General features: G+C 40.1%; 1 protein-coding gene across 6 annotated transcripts in view; it reads right to left on the minus strand.

Moving 5' to 3' along the window:
- Window positions 1-1,820: 1,820 nt before the first annotated feature.
- Window positions 1,821-22,023, minus strand: part of LOC126917434 (protein PALS1) — a 129,515-nt gene continuing 109,312 nt past the window's right edge. For 5 of the 6 annotated variants that reach the window (XM_050724270.1, XM_050724269.1, XM_050724272.1 and 2 more), the window contains 9 exons: window positions 19,819-19,992; window positions 9,201-9,426; window positions 7,707-7,942; window positions 6,860-7,190; window positions 6,363-6,577; window positions 5,893-6,095; window positions 5,621-5,793; window positions 5,378-5,542; window positions 1,821-4,855 (listed from right to left, as the gene is read on the minus strand). In XM_050724270.1, coding sequence (XP_050580227.1) covers window positions 4,365-4,855; window positions 5,378-5,542; window positions 5,621-5,793; window positions 5,893-6,095; window positions 6,363-6,577; window positions 6,860-7,190; window positions 7,707-7,942; window positions 9,201-9,426; window positions 19,819-19,992 — 2,214 coding nt within the window. In that variant the 3' untranslated portion in view covers window positions 1,821-4,364. The remainder of the gene's footprint in view (window positions 4,856-5,377; window positions 5,543-5,620; window positions 5,794-5,892; window positions 6,096-6,362; window positions 6,578-6,859; window positions 7,191-7,706; window positions 7,943-9,200; window positions 9,427-19,818; window positions 19,993-22,023) is intronic. The other variant, XM_050724273.1, reaches the window with a different exon arrangement.

The raw sequence follows: 22,023 nt of genomic DNA on the forward strand, positions 1-22,023 counted from the left end.
ATATTACAGTAACTTTTATTTAATACGTAACAGAATGTGTGGAGGATATTCAGGGACTGAAACGATGGTGATACTTCTTGTTGATCTTTTGCGATATCGAGGAACATCTCGTTTTACCTTAGGATTGAAGTCTCACGTTTGTGTACATACATATACATACGAAGATTACAGGAGAGAAATATCATAAGTACAATTTTGTTCTGATTCTGACATTAATTCGTGGTTAAAAAAAGAAGTAAGGAGGTTTACTTTAATATAACGTAGTTAAAAAGAGGAACAACCTATTTTTCTGTCCAAAGATATATACGTTTTAACGATAGATAACACATCCAATGAAATTTTGTGAAAAAAATAAAATATGATAACCATAATACTCTCGAGATCAATAGTTCTGATATAAATATTTTACAGAAGGACGACCTCATAATCAAATTCGATACAAAGGTAGTTTTGATAATATGTGATTGATTAACAAAACAAGGTACTGAATTTTAAAACTGCTCTCATATGAAAAATGTGACTTATCATGTCCTTTCTCTGTGGTTTTCATATACGTTTACACTGCCGTTCATAATTATTCGAATGACTTTAAAAATCGATGAGTGAAATGATTAAAATTTAATACTATAATCCACGACTCAATCAAAACAGTATTAATTATAAACTATAATTCATTCGAGATAGTATTCATTCTTTCACCAAGCAATCGTACATGTTAGCTTAGTCTTTATACTAGAATTATAGAAATAAATATAAAATAATTATGAGCGGTACTGTATGTATATGTGCCTGTTTATATATATATATATTTATATGTATATTTATATGACGATAATTTTCCAGTTTATCGTCTATCTACACAATATCTTTGAGAAACAGCAATAATCGTGAATATTCAATCTCAAGGTGAATTCTACTCCAAATGAAATGCATTTTTCGTCAGGTTTAATGTTTCGTGCATCTCAAATAAATAGCTTCCTTCATTTTTTCTTCTCCCTTCTCTTCACGAACGATCGGTCCATTGCATCTCTTGCCCGCGGTCTATTTAAAAGATAGACAACATATAGTTAACGCGTAAGCTAATTTTAGTATTTCCCTTTTCTTTTTCTTTCCTTTAGAATCTTTTATCGCGGCTGTGCGCTGTTAGCTTCGCGCCTCGTTATTGCTAATTATAGTACCGCACGCCATCTGGCACTTCGTGCTTTATTTTCATTTAAGACGGATATACGAGCCGATCTCATCGAAGTAGGCTGCGGATATTTATGCAAGTTCACATTTTTATGAATGTAATCAAAAACTCAGATAGAAAACTGTTTTATCGACTACATGTTACAGAGATATTTCACATTATCTCTGTGTATTACGTGCAACTTAGAATTTCTCAAAAATGCATAAAAATCCGCGGTCTACGCCGAGCAATGTTATCAATTCGCCACTTTTGTTAGCGTGTTCGCGTGATTCTTTACGGTCCCATAATAATAGTGGAATTAAATTCGGTCCCGCACCATACTCAACGATCTACACAGCGACTCGATTAACCTAACACATCACAGATTTCTAAACGACGTTACAACTCTACGATATCGCTCTGCTGGACACAGTTTCCGTCAGGAAAAATTTTCAAAAAATTTCGCATTTCTCCAAGGACAGGGAGACGTTAAAAAAAAAAGGTTAGAAAAAGGATAAGAATAAGGCAACGCTTCGTATATTCAGACTATTTCAGACTTCCGGTCTTCCGTTTGTTTCATGCGTGTTTGACGGGCTCGAGAAGGAAGAACAGCTGGATGAAACGAAAAGGCATAAAAATAGCTGACTCGAGATTAACAACAATGGTCGGTTTTTTTGATATTCGGTTCTCGTTCGATTCTTCCCATACATGTGTGCGTATATACCGTACGTATATACAAAACGTATGCACCTATACATACAGATTTCCTCCTTGATGTTGTACGTTTATTTTACACATAAAATGAAGTTGGATTGTCGAGAAAAATACTCGGGAGCAACGGTAATTAATGTACACACACTTCGAACAGGGACCATTCCAAACTCACACATTCTCTCTCTCTCTCTCTTTCTCTCTCTCTTTCTCTCTGTACATTACGCGCGCACTGTTAACGCATTACCTACGGAAATCCTAATTGATTTGTCGGGCATAACGCATTAACGACGCCGCATACTCGAGCACGGGTCCAGCTAAAAAAAGAAAAAAAAAAATACGAAAAAAAAAAGACAGAATAAAAAGGCTGCCGTCGGGGATTTTTGATTAGCACTTAAAAAATACAATTGTGTTACTGACCTTCGTTCGCGTGATTTAAAACGAGCTGTGTCTCAAAATGGCTCGAGAAAATAGAATACGGGTGATACGATGACAATTAACAAGAATAAAGTCGAAGCAATTAATGGTAATAATAATAATAATAATTAATATAATTATAATATTTAATAATAATAACGATAATAACTTCTTATTCATCTTCTCTTTCTTTTTTTCTATACAAGTGCACAAATATTTACAGAATCAATATAATGACAGATACGAAAGTGCCGTTGAGCGTGTTTCTCTTAAGTCCTTTCTTCCTTCTCTGTCTCTCTTTGTATTTCTTTGCCTCTCACATTTTCCTCCTTCTTTCTCTTTTAATAATACGTCATTCCTGAACAAAAGTCCCTCTCCCTCTCCCAGTCTCTTCTAAAGAGACTCAAATATTTTGGCACATTTCAGTTCTCGTGTCCTCCTTAACACGCGGCCCAATCACTTGGCACAATTACTCCGACCATCGTGCGTGATTTCTTGACATAATTTTCTTTTGTTTAAATAGTGAGCTAAAAAGGTAGCAATTAGTATTTCTTTTTTTCGCGTTTCTCTCATTTGGAAACATTGTTTTTCGCTGCTAGCTGGGTTTACGACATCGAAATTAAACTACCCTCGGAAAATCTCTCCTCTCTGAACTAAAAACGATCGATCGTCGATGCGATTCCTATTAATTTCTTCTCGCTTAACTCTTTTGGTTTTTTTTTTTTTATTTTATTTTCTTTTTTTTTTTTTTTTTTCTTTGGAGCCACGAAACCATGTTTCATTTTCAGCGATGATCTTCGACTCGAAAAACATCTTGCGTTATTGCTAGTCGAGGATAAAGAGGATGCACGTGGGTGGTAAATATAACAGTGGCTGACATGGAGTATCGATGTCGGATCAGAAAACAAAAAGAAGAAAAGTCTAATGGTCGCTCGAGGACGAAAACGAAAGGAGTACCCTAGAAGTTTCTGTTTCATTCCAAAGTATCTTAAAAATTTGTTTATGCTGGTTCACACACGAGCCTATATCTATACTCGCATTAACGATGTCTACTTGGATTAAAAGTTATGATTCTTTTCTCTAAACAAACACGAGAGAGTGCCTAGGGCGAACGATGAAACGTTTATGAGTTCCGCCTTCTCCGAATTACTAGTTCACACGAAATTACAAATACGAGGAAACGTGGTTTTTTTTTTCTTTTCTTGTCTTTACGTTAATCGTTTAACAACTCGCAAAGTCCTGCGAAATATTTCTTTTTGACTTAAAAAACTCTGCGGTAGAGACCGCGCCTCCCTGCTATAGGATCGCCGTGAAAATTCCTGACAGCGCAAGATACGAACGAGTGTGAAAGTCTTTCGATTCTTTCGCGGAGTGAAAAGGCTGCTGCCGTCCAAGATTTTCGCGGTTCCGGTTCGCTTCTTTTTTTTTTTTTTTCTTCGCGGCTCGGTGTTATCCTGGGGAATTATCTGGTGACTTTTGAAAGAAGTAGGACGATCTCTTTCAAGATTCACACATCTTTGGAAAACGTTATTATATAATATCTTATGCGGAGTAGTAGCGATTTTTCCCTCGGGGCATCTCGCGGTACAAATTACGCTGAGGAAAACTAGAGTGTTTGCCGGTTACGATGAAAAACAAGCGCCACGCCAGTTGATCGCAGGATCCTTCGACATTCAAAGTCGAGGATCTCGATGTTCTCGTTGCCTGTTTCCTGGGTGGACGCCAGACCTCGAGGCTCGAGGAACGATAAATCACAACAAGACGGGAATTTTCCACGCCTTCTAAAATGCTTGCTGACGCGACGATCTTCGAATATCAGATGGCACCATATACGACACGGAAGACTACACCAAACCAGCGGTACTTGAAGTACGATAGCCTGGCAAGGAGTTTAATTACGCGCGTGTACGAAACGTAAAATTGTATAACAGGCACCAGTAAAAGAACCAGTCCTTGGAAGTATCTCCAGTCAGACTTTAAAGTCGCCTCTCTCAATTGCCTAGCCTTTCGCTATACGTTTCAGCGAAAATATATCTGGCTCGATGGTATCCCAAAAGCCTGCGCTCATTTATTGAACCCAAGACGCAGGCACCCATTGAGGCTCCCGTTCCAACGAATTGATCTCCGTCAGCAGCTGATTGTACGCTCGATCCGTGTCCGTATTTATAATGATCATATCAAACAGATGACCGTATTTGTCCTCCATTTCCCGCGCTTTCTCTATAATGTCCTTTAACTCCTCCTCCTTGAAGCTCTCGTTATTCTTGATCCTCTTCTGTCGTAGCTTCTCCAAACTCGGCGGCGCCACGAACACCACGTACGGTTTCAAGTCCGAATTTCGAAGGATCTTCAGGCTTTGCGGATGGAGATTAAGAACACAAATTTTACCGGAATTTACAACGGATCGTATAGCCTCCACGGAGGTACCGTAATAAGCTTTCTCGTATTCGCCGTGCTCGACGAACTTTCTACAGAGAATATCGGACTCGAATTGAGAACGAGAAATGAAATGGTAGTCCTGGCCGTCCACTTCCGAATCCTTCCTGGGACGACTCGTGTCTGAAACAATGAGTATCTTCCTGTAGAACGGTTGTCCTTGAATAAAGAACAAGTGATTTATACGTATTACACGCGTATTTCAAAGGTGATGCGACTCGAACAAGTTTCTTCAAGAAAAACAAAGAACTGTTTAAAAGCTTGTAACAAAAAAAACCATTTGCTAAACGCTTGACATTAGCGACAAGGATAAACTGTAGAAAACGATAAAGCAACATTACTTGTGTAATTTTCTAGTCTTAGCCCTTGAACGTTTCTCTTTTGTGGCGATTATTTGAATGACGAATAAAGGAGCGCGTGAAGGGGAGACTGCGATTGACTGGCCGAGTAGCGGAAGAAAGAAAGAAAGTGAAACACTATACGAAAACATGTACCAAAATAAATGAGAGATTAATTACAAATCGGAATGGTAAACGTGTACAAGCGTCACGACACTTTGATGGTATTGTTGTTCTAACACAGGACTGAATTATTTTGAATCGCGACATTTTCGAAATACGCGTGCAACACGAATCTTTTGCTCACGAGGAATTGCCGCTGCGAAACGCTCGCTGTCTTGCATCAGCCTCTGTCTCAGCTCGTGTCGTCCAATATTTGGTGGCCCTATTAGGACTACCGGTCTTTTGTGATTCGCTCTTGGATAATACAACGCGACTTCCTCGTACGTAAGCACCTCTTCGCTGTCATAATCTAGAAAATGTAAATGTTTGATGAGCAAACAAAGGGTGAACGTACTGAAACGCCTTCCATGATGCTTTTCGTATCTACCGTCGATGGCTGTCGTTGCGTAATGCGGATACCCGTCGTCATTGTAGTTCGCCCCGAACTTGTTTCGTTTCTTCTTCTTTGGATTCTTTCTGGCGCACAACAACGTACTGGATTTCTTGGAGCCGCGTACGGTCGATTTGTCTCCGGCGATAGTCTGTTTCATGGATTCTCGCCTAGATGAAATTCGAATTATCAGTCAGACAATGTTTAACAAAATTTGATAAGCAAGAAATAGAATATGTATGGGAAAGATTATATGTATATTGACATACTGGTGTTGGAAGGCTTTGCTAGGTACCAGACCAGCCAAAGTCTGATCCTCTTCACCCTCCCTATACGCCTGCCACCAGTTAGGATCCTCTTGAGAGATCACGTGTAACACGTCACCCTTTTGGAAACTGACACCCAATTCTCGGCACGGTATATAAGGATCTTCTTCGGGATCATAGTCGAAGTGGGCTCGTATGTGTTGTATCTGAGAAGATGATATTAAAGAGTTAAGTAAATATCAAATGTTACAGTTAATGTACAGGGATTTTTATGAATATCAGGATGCCACAGTGTTCTATAAAATTAATGTTTCCATTAACTACAATAACTATTTTCATACGTCAGAAAAATAATTAGTTCAATAACAGCGTTATGAATAAATATATGGATAGAACAAGGTGTCGATCACCGTGGTTCCCGACTATCAGTAAAAATCACTATATCCTGATAACACATTAAACATCGTTGATACCTGATTTGTGTCTTCCCTTCTACTTGACAGATTGTTCCTGTGACTCGTGGGTGCCGGGAGCACGAGGAACGTCAGACTACCCTGCATACCGGCTAGAATATCGCACACCTCGTTCACGCTCTTGCCACGCATTTCCACGCCATTTACTTCCAGAACTTCATCGCCTTCGTGTAGGAGTCCAGACTTGTCTGCCGCTCCTCCGCGTACAACACGACCTTCATAAACATTATTATGGTTATTCGACGTACAATTCAACAATAATAATTTTTGCGTAATTCAACAGAAACTTGTGTGAAACACATTTAGGCGGAGTTTAGGACAAATCTTAGAGCCAAGTTACACTGTGTCCATAAGCGTCATACGCTTAACTAACGTGTTTCTCACATTAACATTTAACGTTACATCGCATCCTCTTCTTATAAAATATCCACAAACTGTGTTATTGACCTTTGTTCGAGGTTTTCGTACAACTTTATCAGAAAAAGAAACCAGAATACCTATTATAACAGCGTCACCCTCGTTCCTAACAGTAGCACCTAAAGGTTCGTTAGTTTTCTCGATTCTGATAATTTTAATGTTGTCCACGACCCGGGAGCCTCTCCAGCTAGAGGTAGGGCTCGGAGGACCGCTCGGCGACGAGGACGAAGGACTCTGTTTCCTTTGTAATCCGTCGACGTAAGAGATGATAGAGTCGTGAGCGAGTAGAAGAGCTTCCATATCGTAGCTCGTCAAAATTCCGGTCAGCTCCTCCACGGCCGCGATCGTTTCCGCTCCGCCGACACCTGTTGCCGTCGACGACGACTGCCATTTCTCCAGTATGTCTACACACTGAAATATTCACCGATGACAAAAGCTGTACGCTTAAAGGAGCGATTGAACAGAAGAACACGCAAGATACATTTCCCTATTTTCCTATTTCCTACAAAACTCGCTACACCGTTAGGTAATTGAAAAATTGTTCTTTTATTTGTTTTGCATCTGAACGCGTGTTTCCTGCACGATATTAAATATTATTTTTCATAGTAATTGAACCATTCAAAAGTCACATGGATCAACTCAGCAAAATAAAAGAAGATGACGATATTCTCTTAAATTTTCCTTGCACTCTACCCTCATGATGGTGGAAAGGTGGAGTTGATCATTTTGACTTTGAAAGGTTCGATTATGCCTTTGGCTTCTACAAAAGCTTCGCTACCTCGTCAAATGCTTTTCGCGTCATATCATTTTCTCCTGTCCGCTAAAACAGCTAACGCAACAAACTCGATAAATCAACGACAGAGCATTCTTATGGTTTTGCGTTTTTCTCTTGTGATCGTCAAAATTTCAATGACAGTGGGTACATACGTCGCGAGCCAAACTGGAAGCGTCTTCGGCGTGATGTTTGAGAACTTTGTTGGATCTTAAGCGATTTCTGAGGGCGTGATGGGTGGCGAGGGCAGATGCGAATCGACTTTGCACCAGAAGCGTCCGCACCGCTTCGAGTTCCGCTTCCACGCCGGGTCCCGAGATGCCTAGAGCACCGGAAATATTGCGCAACTGAAGCTGTAGCCTCTCCAGCGTCGCGACGACCTCTCCGTACGCTGAAATATGCAACGAATGCCTGTTACAAAGATTCTACAAACGTCTCTCGCCTGCGGAGGCACCGTTGCTTTCTACCGTTCGACTATTCCTCCGTGAAAGGGTAAACGACCGGCTAATGTCTTCCTTAACCCTTATGCCAATACTCCAAATTTTCCGCATACTTGAAGAGATATTGTGATAAATTCTTGCGTTAAATATACACAGTTCCCGTATGGAAATTCCTTTCTCTCCGTTTACACTTGGCAACTACAGTGCCTACCGTAAAAAGTATCTGCGCGTACTCTGGTTTCTCAAAGAATCTTTTCGATTCTACGTTTCATTTTCATAGTATTCGTACGGGTTTCATAGTAGTACAAAGGTGCCACTAAATCCTAAGGAATTTAATATACTTGCAGCTAATCAATTAGCGTGGTAAACGTGATAACTTGCTATTAGGAGAAAGCTTCCTGCGACTCGTTAATGGCGTGCGCATACTTCTCGTAGACACTGTACGATCCAATAGGTAGCTGGAATTATAGATTTTGTACTTAATAACTTTTTAAATTTAGCTTTATCTAACTAAGAAATCATACTATTGGAATTATTTGAACTTTAACTCCAATTAAATTTCCATCGTTAAAAACTCTATATTATATCGATGAAATTATAAATCCTTATTTTTCTATTAAGGCTACTGGACATCGATGATACTGATCTCACGAATACCCAGCATTCAATAATTATGAATTTGCAATAGGAAATTTCGCCATTGTTAAGCGTCTGAACTACTCTATAGTCGTCATAGTGTCACGCTAGAATATCCTTTTCTGAAAAGTTCTCCTACGCGATTACTATTACTTTCCCGAACTATGCCAGCTATTGGAACAGAGATACACGTGCTCGCGTACAATCAACTTCAACCTGCTCGGTATCGATAATTATTTTCTACTAACGAGATTTCCAATTGTAGGTAGACGTTATTAACAGTAGACGTTGTTCGAGTGCAGAAATACGCAGGAGGATGGCAGATCATTGGCATAAGGGTCACGGAAACAAATATCACGGCAAGTTAATTAAACGGAGGAAACGCAATTACGATACACCGATGGGATAAAGTCTCGGCGAAGTCTGAAAAACGTCTGAATTAAAAAGGGAATGGAGGAGTTATCGGAGCATAAATAGGAGGCCTAATGGGCCACGACGAGTGTCGTTAGTGCGTCATCGAGCCAAGTGGTCCTTGAACTGCTGGCGTATATCTGCAGGGAAAATACGACTTACTGAGGGGCCTGGGAGGCTCCTCGACTTCTAGCGTGGCGCTCGCGGTGACATGCGGTGCGCGGCTGACGGTGGTGGTGGTCACCTCGTCCTGGGCGTACGCGAGATTTTCCTGACCCGAGAGACTGGTCGCGTGGCTTTCCAACGCGTGCAACTTGGTAGAGCCGCGTAGCGACCGATTGAGTATCTCCTGTCTCTCCTCTTCATCCTTTCGTTTCCGCAGCTGTTCCTACAATCAAACCGTTCGTTTACACCCGTTTCATCGATTCCAAGTACATCCAATTATCCGGTGAAAACACTGAAAAATTCAACAGGTTGAATTATACGCAGGTACGTTTTCACGCGACAGTGAATTATTTATTAATTACGTTCGCGTAATTAAGAGGGTTTTTCTATTTTACTGAACATTTCTGTTAATCCTGTTACTGTGAAAATTTATAATTTGGACACCGATGATGGATAGATGATTTCATCGTCGGTCAATTCTAATTTAATTCGAGAAATTCTGCAACGCTTATCGAGGTATTTTACTGGTATTAGGTTGTTCCAAAAGTGTCTTTCTTTTACAAACACGTCCTTTATGACAAATCTTTGTACAAATATGAAACCTAATTTGTCAAATATCTTCATCCGAATGGAACAAAATGGATCATACGCGATTCAATGGAATAATATAAAACAAAGAACGTTTAGGAAGAGTAAACATTCGTTAAGAGTTGGCTAGAGAAGTTTCGCTTGCGCCACAAATGACCCAGATTGCCTGTGAAAAATTAAGAGTAACTAGATGTCAGGACATTAAATTTTATGAAGACAACGACGAAAAGTATGTCGTGCTGTGACGATGGCAAAAACCGATCGCTCTTCTCGAAGAAGAAACTTCAGATAGCGGTGATCTTGAACATCTCGTTCGTTCTGTAATCTCTAGAACTGTAGAACCGTCTGAACACGAAGATCGTGTCACAGTGTTTGAAATGAAAATGTCTATGGAAACAGAGTCAGCAATGTCACGATGGCAAAAACCGGACGCTCTTCTCGAAGAAGAAACTTCAAATAGCGACGATCCTGAACATCCCGTTCGTTCTGTAATCTCTAGAATTGTAGGATCGTCTGAACACGAAGATCGTGTCACAGTGTTTGAAATGAAAATGTCTATGGAAACAGAGCCAGCAATGTCACGATAGCAACAGCTGGTCTTCTCGAAGAAGAAACTTCAGATAGCGATGATCTTGAACATCTCGTTCGTTCTGCAATCTTTAGATTTGTCGTAGAATCGACCGAACACTAAGATCGTGTCACAGTGTTTGAAAAGATAATATCTAACATTAAACGAAGCAAACAAAGTCTATGGTGTCACGATAGCAAAACTAATTGCACTTCACGAAGAAATGCTGTTTAAACGGCAATTGGATAGAGTTGCAAATATTTCAACCATTTTGTAACGTTTAGAATAGTTACAGAGTCGATGGAACACTAAGATCGTGTCACAGTGTTTGAAAAGATAATATGTAACATTAAACGAAGCAAACAAAGTCTATGGTGTCACGATAGCAAAACTAATTGCATTTCACGAAGAAATACTGTTTAAACGGCGATTGGATAGAGTTGCGAATATTTCGACTATTCTGTAACGTTTAGAATAGTTACAGAGTCGATGGAACACTAAGATCGTGTCACAGTGTTTGAAAAGATAATATGTAACATTAAACAAAGCAAACAAAGTCTATGGTGTCACGATAGCAAAACTAATTGCACTTCACGAAGAAATACTGTTTAAACGGCGATTGGATAGAGTTGCGAATATTTCGACTATTCTGTAACGTTTAGAATAGTTACAGAATCGATGGAACACTAAGATCGTGTCACAGTGTTTGAAAAGATAATATGTAACATTAAACAAAGCAAACAAAGTCTATGGTGTCACGATAGCAAAACTAATTGCACTTCACGAAGAAATGCTGTTTAAACGGCGATTGGATAGAGTTGCAAATATTTCAACCATTTTGTAACGTTTAGAATAGTTACAGAGTCGATGGAACACTAAGATCGTGTCACAGTGTTTGAAAAGATAATATCTAACATAAAACGAAGCAAACAAAATCTATGGTGTCACGATAGCAAAACTAATTGCACCTCAGGAGGAAATGCTGTTTAAACGATTGGATAGAGTTGCGAATATTTCGACCATTTTGTAACGTTTAGAATAGTTACAGAGTCGATGGAACACTAAGATCGTGTCACAGTGTTTGAAAAGATAATATGTAACATTAAACAAAGCAAACAAAGTCTATGGTGTCACGATAGCAAAACTAATTGCACTTCACGAAGAAATGCTGTTTAAACGGCGATTGGATAGAGTTGCAAATATTCCGACCATTTTGTAACGTTTAGAATAGTTACAGAGTCGATGGAACACTAAGATCGTGTCATAGTTATGCAGATAGAACAATGTCTATAGAAGAAAAGCGTACGTTGTCGGTATAGCAGAAATCATGACTTTTAATGTCACGCGGAGACGTACCCTGCATATCGAAGATATACAACGTTTGTTATTTGCCTTCATAACGACGTTGAACATAGAGAGGATGCTGATACGAATGGGAACACTGTTGTTGTTTTATCGGTCGGTTCCATTCGATCGCAATTCATCCGCAGACAAATTTAATTGTCTTACCTTGTTCGTCACACGACGTGGCCTTGTGCAATTTTAGCAAACGTCGTCCGTAAACAGTACGTACATTCGACAGCCATTGAACGTCGAGATAGAATAAGGAAAAAGGGACGATTTAATATAGAACATTTATTTCAGGAATCCGGGCACGATATCGGGCACGTTGCTTTGCGCGGTTGATTTATTAATTATTCATCGACTCGTTCGGTTTCCGTTTGAACGTATTTCAGCTGGAATAAACGACGACTCATGCAAAACCTACCTCGTGTAGACAGAATTCCTGGCGATTTTTCCTAACGATAAAACGTTCAACAAGCAAACATCGTAACACATTGATGTAAGAAACACCTGAACGTGTGACAATAAACGATCCATTGAATAAGAGACATTGTATCTATCGTGACATCGAGCAAGCATTTGACATTTAAAATAAAAATTCACCTGATTCGACTGTCCTCGGTGCAGATGATGCCGCGTCTTGTTCAGATTAGTCGAGTTATTTGGCTTGGCAACTAAGTGATTGCGGATTTTGTCATTAGGTGGTATTCAGAAAATCCGCAATCACTTAGTTGCCAATATTATGCTCCACTTGACCGATCTAACGCTGAAATCGTCGACGTTCGAAACGCAAAATGAAAGGAAAAGGTGCTTATGGCGTTGCGTTGTTAGGTCGTTTTGGATATTCGTCAGCTCTAAACGTGCGGTATAACGAAACCGATTCTGTGATAGAATTTTCGTAGCATGGCAATTTTCATGGTAATTAAAGTAACTTTCCTAATATCGACTTTGTTTTCTAATTACCACGTCACAAATTAAAGCACGAGAAATTGTGATAGCGCGTGTACGTTTTACCAAAAACGATGGGATCGTTGCGAATTGCAAGTCGATCGTTTAAATTTTCTTTTTTCAATTCAAGTAACTCGTAGCAAGTAAAGAAGCTCGAGTTTAGATAATTCGGCTATCCTCAACGAAATACGAAAGAGCTAAGCAACACGCAAAAGAAAAAAGAACGAACAACGAAATTGTGCAAACGAACGCGCGTATTGCAACGAGCGTCTCGTAAGCGCAGCTAAATTTGCTCTTGTTACGTTCTATATCTGGCTTGGCAACTAAGTGATTGCGGATTATGTCAGTGCCACCTAATGACAAAATCCGTAATCACCTAGTTGCCAACCCGATAGAAAAGAAACTCTCTGGAAGGTTAAGTCGCACGTTGCCGAGTGTCGAATTACAATCGTCGCGATATCAGCGGGAGACTCGTTCGGCGATCGACGCCCACCGAACGATAAAGCGCATCGCTGACGCAAAAATCATGGCAGAAGCGACTCGCGGCCGTTTATGTAACGGCCATGGCGATTAAGCACTGGCAGGACAGAAATACTTGCACGAAGCCCCGTTTACTCTTGTGGTACGCGCGTATGGCTTCGCCAACGTCAGCTCGATGGATTTCCTATAATTCTGGTAGCGAAAGTTCGCGTACAAAATCGAGTGCATAAACATCGCTGTGTTTGTCGATCAGGCAATGTAAAAATTTGTCAGAAGTTGAAATCCTGATCATGGAGACGCGCTCGCGCCAATAACAACGCGGATAACAACGTACACGTACATCGTTTCATAGAAAGAAGACCAAAAAGAAAACAGCTCACTGACATCATTAAAGAAACAAAATAGTCAAACTCGAAGATGGTATCCCGTTGGGTTTAGCCATCCATGTGTTATTTAGCAATTAAGTTAGACAAATTTACCAAATATCTAGCTGGACAAATTGTAAAGTACAAATTAAATAATAAAAAAATGTTGTGTGCTACGCTAGATTAGCCGTATAGTGGTAACATACATATATGAGTATGAGTGTGTGGGAGTATGCGTCCACAGCGTCTCGCAAAACAGATGAATGCAACTGTTCCGTTGGTAATGTGATATAGAAGATGGTGAAACAAAGAGAGCGCTGAGACGCGTCAAATTTATATCGACGAATATCTTGTACATCGCATATTAAATAAATCTGAAACTATTTTCATATTAATTCTAAATGTAATCTAAGTGTCCCTATACATTTATTTTGGCGATTAAAACATTTTGATTGCCACGTCGAAATCACATGTTTCGCTCAGGACTCCACGGGAGTGTTTTTATTACTCAAAACATATAATGGCAAAATAGTAATAAATTGATGATGTAAGATAACCGTTTATCTTATTGGCAGTCACGGGTGACCACACTCGAAGGTGGTATCCCGCTAGGGGTAGCCATCCGCATGTTATTTGCAAAAGAAAAATTTACCAAATGTTCAGCTGGACAAATTGTAAAGTACAAATTAAATAATAAAAAAAAAAAAAAAAAAAACGTACATCGTGTCTCGTCCATAACTGGCTGAACATTTTGCTCGATTTTTATCAGCCGCTTTTCGTAAGAAGATTGCGTGACAAGAAGCTTCGGTGACGAGCTTTGATCTGTTGATTTTCTAATGTCGATGCTAAATCCAAGTGGAAAGGAAGTACTTTAATGCGGAACGGGGAAAGAGAACAAGTTTGTAGGTTTAAGATCATCAGGTTTAAACTGGAAACAGATAAGAAATTTCATTCTGATTCCACTTAATTTTACAGCGATCGATATGATCTGAAGTATTGAAGAAAGCGACGGATGTTCGCGTTTAATCGTCGAAAGCAAGTGAAAGCAGCCAGCGGTTTAAATATTCAAAATTCTCAATTACAGCATGGATATTTTTATGCAAATTCCTGTCTCTACGAACGTGATTCAAAGAATGGAACCTATGTAGAGACGATAGTTTAACTTATTTTAAGCAGTTAACTGTTTCTTGTCGAATATACTCGTCACGAAGAAATGGCAATATCTCGCGGTACGACCAGCTACTGTCGCTAATAAAATTCAAAAATAAAGCAATCGTCTCTATACTCTGCGTTCCACCAGATGTCGCTTACTTCTCGCCACGCATTTCAGATACACGTTTCAAAGTTTTTTCAAAGTTCTTAACACTTTACCGACCGCTAGCTCCGACCGGCAGCTCAGGCGCAGATTCTCCCTGGCGCCGGCTGTTTCGGTTTAGACTCCCCAATATCATTCTTTTCGTTCATCGCGAATTGTAAGTTTTTCAAATTGGTATAAAACTGTGGAAGCTTACAAAGCAACGCAACTGACGCAACTGAGCAAGGTACCTTAGTACTAAATAACAAATTACTGCTCAAATAATGAGAAAAATTGTCGACGATAAAAAATCGATTAATAGGCTATCAGTCGGTAAGTGTCGGCAATAAGAAACCGATTAATAAGCTATCGGTCGGTAAAGTGTTAATATAAAACGAGATACATTGGGTTGACAACTAAGTGACTGCGGATTTTGTCATTAGGTGGTAATGACAATCACATAGTTGCCCACCCAATACATTTCCAATATTTTGTTCGTTTTCGAGTATCATGCGCATTAAAATCCACGCTTCTGCTCGTCCTATTTTTCCCTCGTGTTCTTCGCACGAGAACGTAATGCGACGATCTCGCGTCGTTCTGCATTTTTCATAGAAAAATGAAGAGGCGATTGGAAGAGCGGAGAGTCGATCTGGAAGCTGGAAGAGGGTTTTTTCTGAGAAAAAAAGAGAGAGAAAAAGAGAGAAAGAAATAGCTGGAATTCTTCCTCGTATAATATCGTGGAAATTACGAGAAGGATAGCTCGTTATCGTTCAGCAGGCACGGCGTGTTCCTGGTTTGGTGCGGTGGCGTTCGAGTATCTGGTTTTTAACGAGCAGAAGAGGGAGGGGGAAGAAAAAAATCCGGCTTCTCCGTAAAGTGGCAGGAAAGAAAAGACCGAGGTCATGGTAGGGAAAAAGGGCGGCGGTGAGAAGGAGAAAGAGGGAGGAGGAACCGAGGTCTGACTCAAACCGTACGCAAGCTATGTGTTCCACCTATCGAAACTTACTCGTAACGTTACACTCGAACCGTGTAATCTTAGACTATTGTGAGCGGGGTTCTTTTACATTCCAGACCACACTTGACTCAGCGTGACGAGACGCGGCAAGGCGCGGGAATTTTAGAAGGCAAACGTAACGTGGCGCGGAGACGCGACCGTTCTCCGGTATTTCTCACTCGAATTTGTCGTCGCTCGACGGTGAATTCATAAATGTCGTTATACAAGTGCGCTGCTAGACCACGAGTACTAGTTTCTATTTTTAGTTTCTAATTATTTTCTTTTTCTCTTTCTTTTTTTTTTCTTTCTTCGTGTCTTAGTTTTAGTCGCATCAACCGCTTACGATTATTAGCTGCATCTTCAAGTATCAGGTAGAAACATTTACCGAATGTCCAGCTGGACAAATTGTAAGGTAGAAATAATTAAAAAAAAAGAAAAGAAAAAAATCTTCAACTATCAAGTTGCCCCAAAAGCATCTTTCGCTATCCGCAGCTGCTACGCAGCTGTTTTATCTGGCAAAGTTTGTACAAACGTTCTTTTTTCTTTTTATTATTTAATTTGTATTTTATAATTTGCCCAGCTGGACATTTGGTAAATTTTTCTAACTTAATTGCTAAATAACATGTGCATGGCAGGACACCATCTTCGAGTTTGACTATTTTGTTTCTGTATCGAGGTCAGTGGGGTGTTTTCTTTTTAGTCTTCTTTCTATGAGAGTTTTGTACAAACGTGAAACCTAATTTGTCCGACGTGAATAGAACAACGTGATAGAACAAAGCGGATCGTTATAATTCGATAAAATAACGCGAAACAAAACATGTTCTTTCTCATAAAGAGTATTTTTTTTTTTTTTTATATATATATACATAAAACGAGAGAAACTTTTGGCACAATCTAACGTGAAAGATGTTATTTGAGAGACTCGTTGGTCGATTATTACAAATCTGCCGATCCATTCGTATCGTACGTGTCCTGTAACGAAGAAATAAGATTCGTCGGAGTTTCGCAATGATCGTAAGCTAATACGTATCCCGCCTTATTCGATGTACACGCTGAAATTAATACGGATACTATGGAATACAACTCTGGAGATCGACGATCAGTATCGCGATATCAGGGACATTTCAATCCAAAATTCTACCTACAACGGACGTATCATAGTGTGATGAAAAATGATTCCCGATAAAATAAGAGAATTTTTAAGTAACGTCTGTAAAGAAGAAAAAAGGAGGTGAAAAGAAGGATAATTACCAACGTTGCATCTTTAAATTGTTTTTGGAGTTTGGAATTATCGATGAGACCTCCTTGTGTTTAGAAATAAATTTATAAAAATAAGATTTTCTTCGCGAGATATTGAATTCTAATTATATCGGCTGGCAACTAAGTGATTGCGGATTTTGTCGTTGGGTGGTATTGACAAAATCCGCAATCACTTAGTTGCCAAGCCGATATAAATGTACGAAACATCTGCGGCTCGAGCAATGAAACGTTTCATCCTTTCTGTTTCATTTGATCGATTTCTAAAAGGAAAAATATACCATACACTACACTATATCTGTGTTGTTCTCTCCGTGTCTCTGATTTGTTGCGACAATTAAACGTCGTCCGATAAACGACGCGCAATTCGGTTCAGCTGAATCGCGCGTTTATCGTTCGTGTGTTCATTTGAAAGTAGAATTAGACGAGAGGAAGGAAGATGGACTAATTGCTTTGAAATTGTTGACAGTAGTGCCGGATCAGTTCAGCTCTGGTCTGGTGCAAAAAACTTGGGTCATCGCCATGGAAAGATAATTAATTACTTTGTTACTTACTATTGAGTTGGCAACTAAGTGATTGCGGATTTTCTCATTAGGTGGTAATGAGAAAATCCGCAATCACTTAGTTGCCATCCCAATATATCCTAATTGTAACATAAACCGCGTTTACGTTCAAATATCCTCCCGCGAATTTTTCCACGAGTACAGTTCATATCTACGAAGGATAATTACAAGCATTCATTTCCTTCGATTTTTCCCCGTTTTCTCCCACGTTCTTCTTTTTTTCGCTGGCTCTTTTTTTCTTTTTTTTTTTAACTGGGTTCTATCGCCGATTAACGCGAACAATCGGAAAACTGTTAGCCAAACACAATGGCGCAAGGTTATAGGTAGGAAGAGAGGAGGAACGAACCGATGACACGAAATAGGAAATTCGACAAGTATAGAAGCCATGGAAGCGGCACTCTGTTCGATAACCATTGTGTTCAGGTCTCGTAATTTCCTGTTGGAACGTGGACAGCCCGTGGCTGGTACACGTACTCTTAAACAACGATCGTCGATTGCTGCCTTTACATTGTTACATAACGCTAAATTATTCATGCGGAATACCACGCGTTTCCCGCGGCCGATACTTTTCGCACACCCACCGAAATTCCTCGGCCAACGTTTCGATTATTCATGGGATTAATATGCGAAATTATACGTATCCTTAACCTACAATCAGTCGAACGATTTTCAGTTGAAAGTGATTCTTATCGGAGAAAGTGCGGATTATTTGTTTAATGCGAGGATTGTCCTGATAAAAATTCTATTATTTTCGAAGAAACTTTCGATATCAAGCGACTTAATGAAAATTCTTTTATTTTTGAAGAACCTCTTGGTGTTAAACAACCAGTGACATAATGAAAATTCTCGTTTTTTTTTTTTTTTGGAGTCTTCTAAATGATCTAATGAAAATTCTTTTAATTTTTCAGAATCTTTTTATAACAAGACGATCAGTGACCTAAAGAAAATTCTATCATTTTCCTAAAATCTTCTAACATCGAGTGACATAATGAAAATTCTTCTTTTTTATTGTTCCAGAACCTTCACTAAATGATCTGATGAAAATTCTATTAATTTTCCGGAAGCTTCTAACCCCAAGTGATCTGATGAAAATTCTTTTATATTTTCAGAGTATATCAATATTAAGCAACCAGTGACTTAAAGAAAATTCTATTATTTTTCCAGAACCTTCCAAGTGATCTAATGAAAATTCTTTTAATTTTTCAGAATCTTTCATTACCAAAGTGACCAGTGACCTAAAGAAAATTCTATTATTTTCTCAAATTCTTCGAACACCGAGTGATACAATGAAAATCCTCGTTTTTTCCAAAACCTCCGCCAAATGATCTGATGAAAATTCTCTTAATTCTTCAGGATTTTCTAACGCCAAGTCAACCAATGACCCAATAAAAATACTATTTTTTATAAGCTTCTAACCCCAAGTAACCTAACATGAAAATTCTTTTATTTTTTCAAAATATCTCAACACTAAACAACCAGTGACCTAATGAAAATTCTTTTTCCAGAGCCTTCAAAACGATCCGATGAAAACTCTACTGTTTCTCCAAAACGTTCAAACTCCAAGCAACCTATCGAAAATTCCTATTATTTCTTCAAAATACCTCAACACCAAACAACAAGTATTTCCCTCGTCTTTTCGGAATCGTTTACCCTTTAACACCAATTTTCTTGTACTTCCTAAACAACCAGCGACCCAATGAAAATTCCTTTACCCTATCAGAAGCTTTTAACGCGACTATCCCAAGAGCTTCAACTACCGGTGCACGCTACACGACCATTTATGATAAAACTCGTACGATATATTTCCTACTCGAATATTCCTCGACACACATTCTTCTCATAAAATGCCACTAATCTCTTTCTAAACGTTGAATTGCCCACGATTATCTCCATCGTCGTCGCTCTTCTAATTCGGTGGTTAGCAAGTAACGAGCGTTACTTTCCATCGGCTACGCATAACCGAGAAAACGTAATGCAATTACGCTCGCGTGTCTGCGAGTGCACGAAGACTCGTTGAAGAAGAACGTAGAATCGAAAGCTAAACACCCACGGCTAATTCCGCGTTGAATTATTCACCGATCTCTATCGGGCGAAACGTCCAGGTATTCGAAGCAGAAACTGAAGAAAACGTACAAACGCGTTATCGTTTCTTCTTTTCGAAACGGTTTACCAAACCTGATATTATTTTTCGTAGCTGATATTATTATTTCCTACCTGATATTTCCTGATGGAATGCAGTTGCTGTTGCGTGGGCTCGGCATTCGCGTTATCGGTGCTCTCCACATTATTGTTCTGCGTGGACAAACGTAGATTATCTTTCGGCGGTCTGGCAGGTGCCCTCTTTTGATCTCTCGGGGGGATGGCAGGTTTCACCCCGTTCAAACCGGTCTAAAAATTCGTTTCAAAGAAAACACAGCTGGCATTAAAGCACCCTGAGGCCACATGCCGCCATCGCGACTACCCAAAAGTTGCCTCCTTCCCCTACGTTTTCTAGAAATTCCTTCTTTTTTCCCTCGCGTTCTCTTCTACTTCGTCACGCGCTCGCTAAAACCATCTATTTTTCCATCTTCTTCCCTATACTTTGAACGCTTCTTTGTATCTATATTTATACGTTTCTTTCTCTTTTTTTCTGTTTTTTTCTTTTTTTTTCATATTCTTCGCTACACTTTGTCACACGATTTTATCTAACCAGTTCGGTTTCGTTTGCAACTGTTCGAAGGGTCGAACAAGTCCGACGCTGGTTTTCATTTCGCTGTTGATTACGTTGAAAGCGAAGAGCGAAGATCGTATAAAGGAAACAGAAAGAGCACGCAGCAAGCGAGAGTAAAGAAGAAGAAGAAGAAGAAGAAGAAGAAGAAGCAAAGCACGTGCATTAAGAGGTTTATACGTTTGCTATGGCTAGCAGGTGTTCACAATGGGTTTTGTCTACTTTCGCATGCTTGTCAACTATAAGCGTGCGTTGAGCATGCGTTGCAATCGCGAACACGGTCGATGCTCTCGCCGTTTTTACTCGATGCCATTGAAACCCGAGGCAGAGATCGCGTGAACATTGGCAATCATTAGACTTCCCATGTGCCTGCGATCTCGCATTCTTAACGATAGAAACGGAAACATATATATTAAAATCGTAACATACGAAACGCGTTTCTTCGGTTAAAACGTATTTTCGCTTCTCGTTCTGCTCAATTTATCGTTGCAAATAGCACGCGAGCGTTAGAATGTAGGCGACGTCTCTTCTTTTCAGAGACGTCGCGTCTCTTCGCGTTCACGTTGCTTCTCGCGTCGTATCCAAAGCCGATTAGAAGAAAACAGAAGATCGCTTCTACTTCTTCCGTAAGTAACATCGATGTTACGAATTTTTATTATATCCGCCGATGTAAAGTTGGAAGAATTCGCGCATTTCGTATGCTAAAATTTCAAACGACGATAATACGTATCCGTGGATACGTTCCAGGTGAAAAGTCCGAACAATCGGAGGGTAGATTTCGTATGTAAAATTGAAGAATATTTAAGTACCTGGTGATGGTCAAGATCGTCCGAGTGCTCGTACGTGTACGTACATTTCTTCCTGACATCCATGCACGGTATCGTCTCGTTCGCCGATTCCCTTTTCGTGTCGCTAGAGTCGCGTAGCTCGCCCCGATCTTCGTTGCACCGCGCGAACAAATTCGATTCCGATCGCCAGCATTGAACACCGAAAGGACGATCCACGTCCAAACGAACAGTCGATAAATCGGTTTCGCTTTTCCACGCGCCCTGGCTCGCTCCCAATCCGTACGAGTTACGATTATCGACATCGAGAACTTTGCGTCTTTTATATTCGAGTGAGAGCCGCGAATTCGTGAAGTTCTGCGCGTTCGGCGATTCCTGTAACGCGCTCTCGCTTCCGTTTCTTCGACACTCGAAGGCCTCCGCATTCGACAAACCATTTTTACCGAGAGATAATTCGCGCAACGAGTTGCTACAATTTTGATCGACTTCTCTAACGAACGACGAACGTACGGGAGTACGTTGAATCGACGATCGTTCAGCGAACGGATCATCGTTAAAGGAACCTACGTCGTTCGGTGGACAGCTATTTTTGCCTCGCGTATCTTCGTCCTCGAACCGGTCAACCGAGAAAATCACAGTGCAGACGTTTGTACGGGAAAATTGGTCGGTCGGTTCGTAAGAGAAACGAACCTGCGGGTTCCTGCGAGCCACCGGCTTCGAGCGTCGCCGTGCAGAGGCGAACAACTCGCGACAATTGGGCGAAAACGATGCCTTTGCGCTTTCTCTGGGATCGGAGAATATGGAAGATCGCGAGACACCGTTGGATCCTCGTACAGGCTCAAGACGATCGTCGAAGCACGACGCGTTACAGCGATCGTCGAAGATCGCTTCGGTCGGCATCGGATCGTCCGAACGATTATCGGAAAT

The sequence above is a fragment of the Bombus affinis genome, chromosome 6 (assembly GCF_024516045.1).
Source record: "Bombus affinis isolate iyBomAffi1 chromosome 6, iyBomAffi1.2, whole genome shotgun sequence".
Lineage (NCBI taxonomy): Eukaryota > Metazoa > Arthropoda > Insecta > Hymenoptera > Apidae > Bombus > Bombus affinis.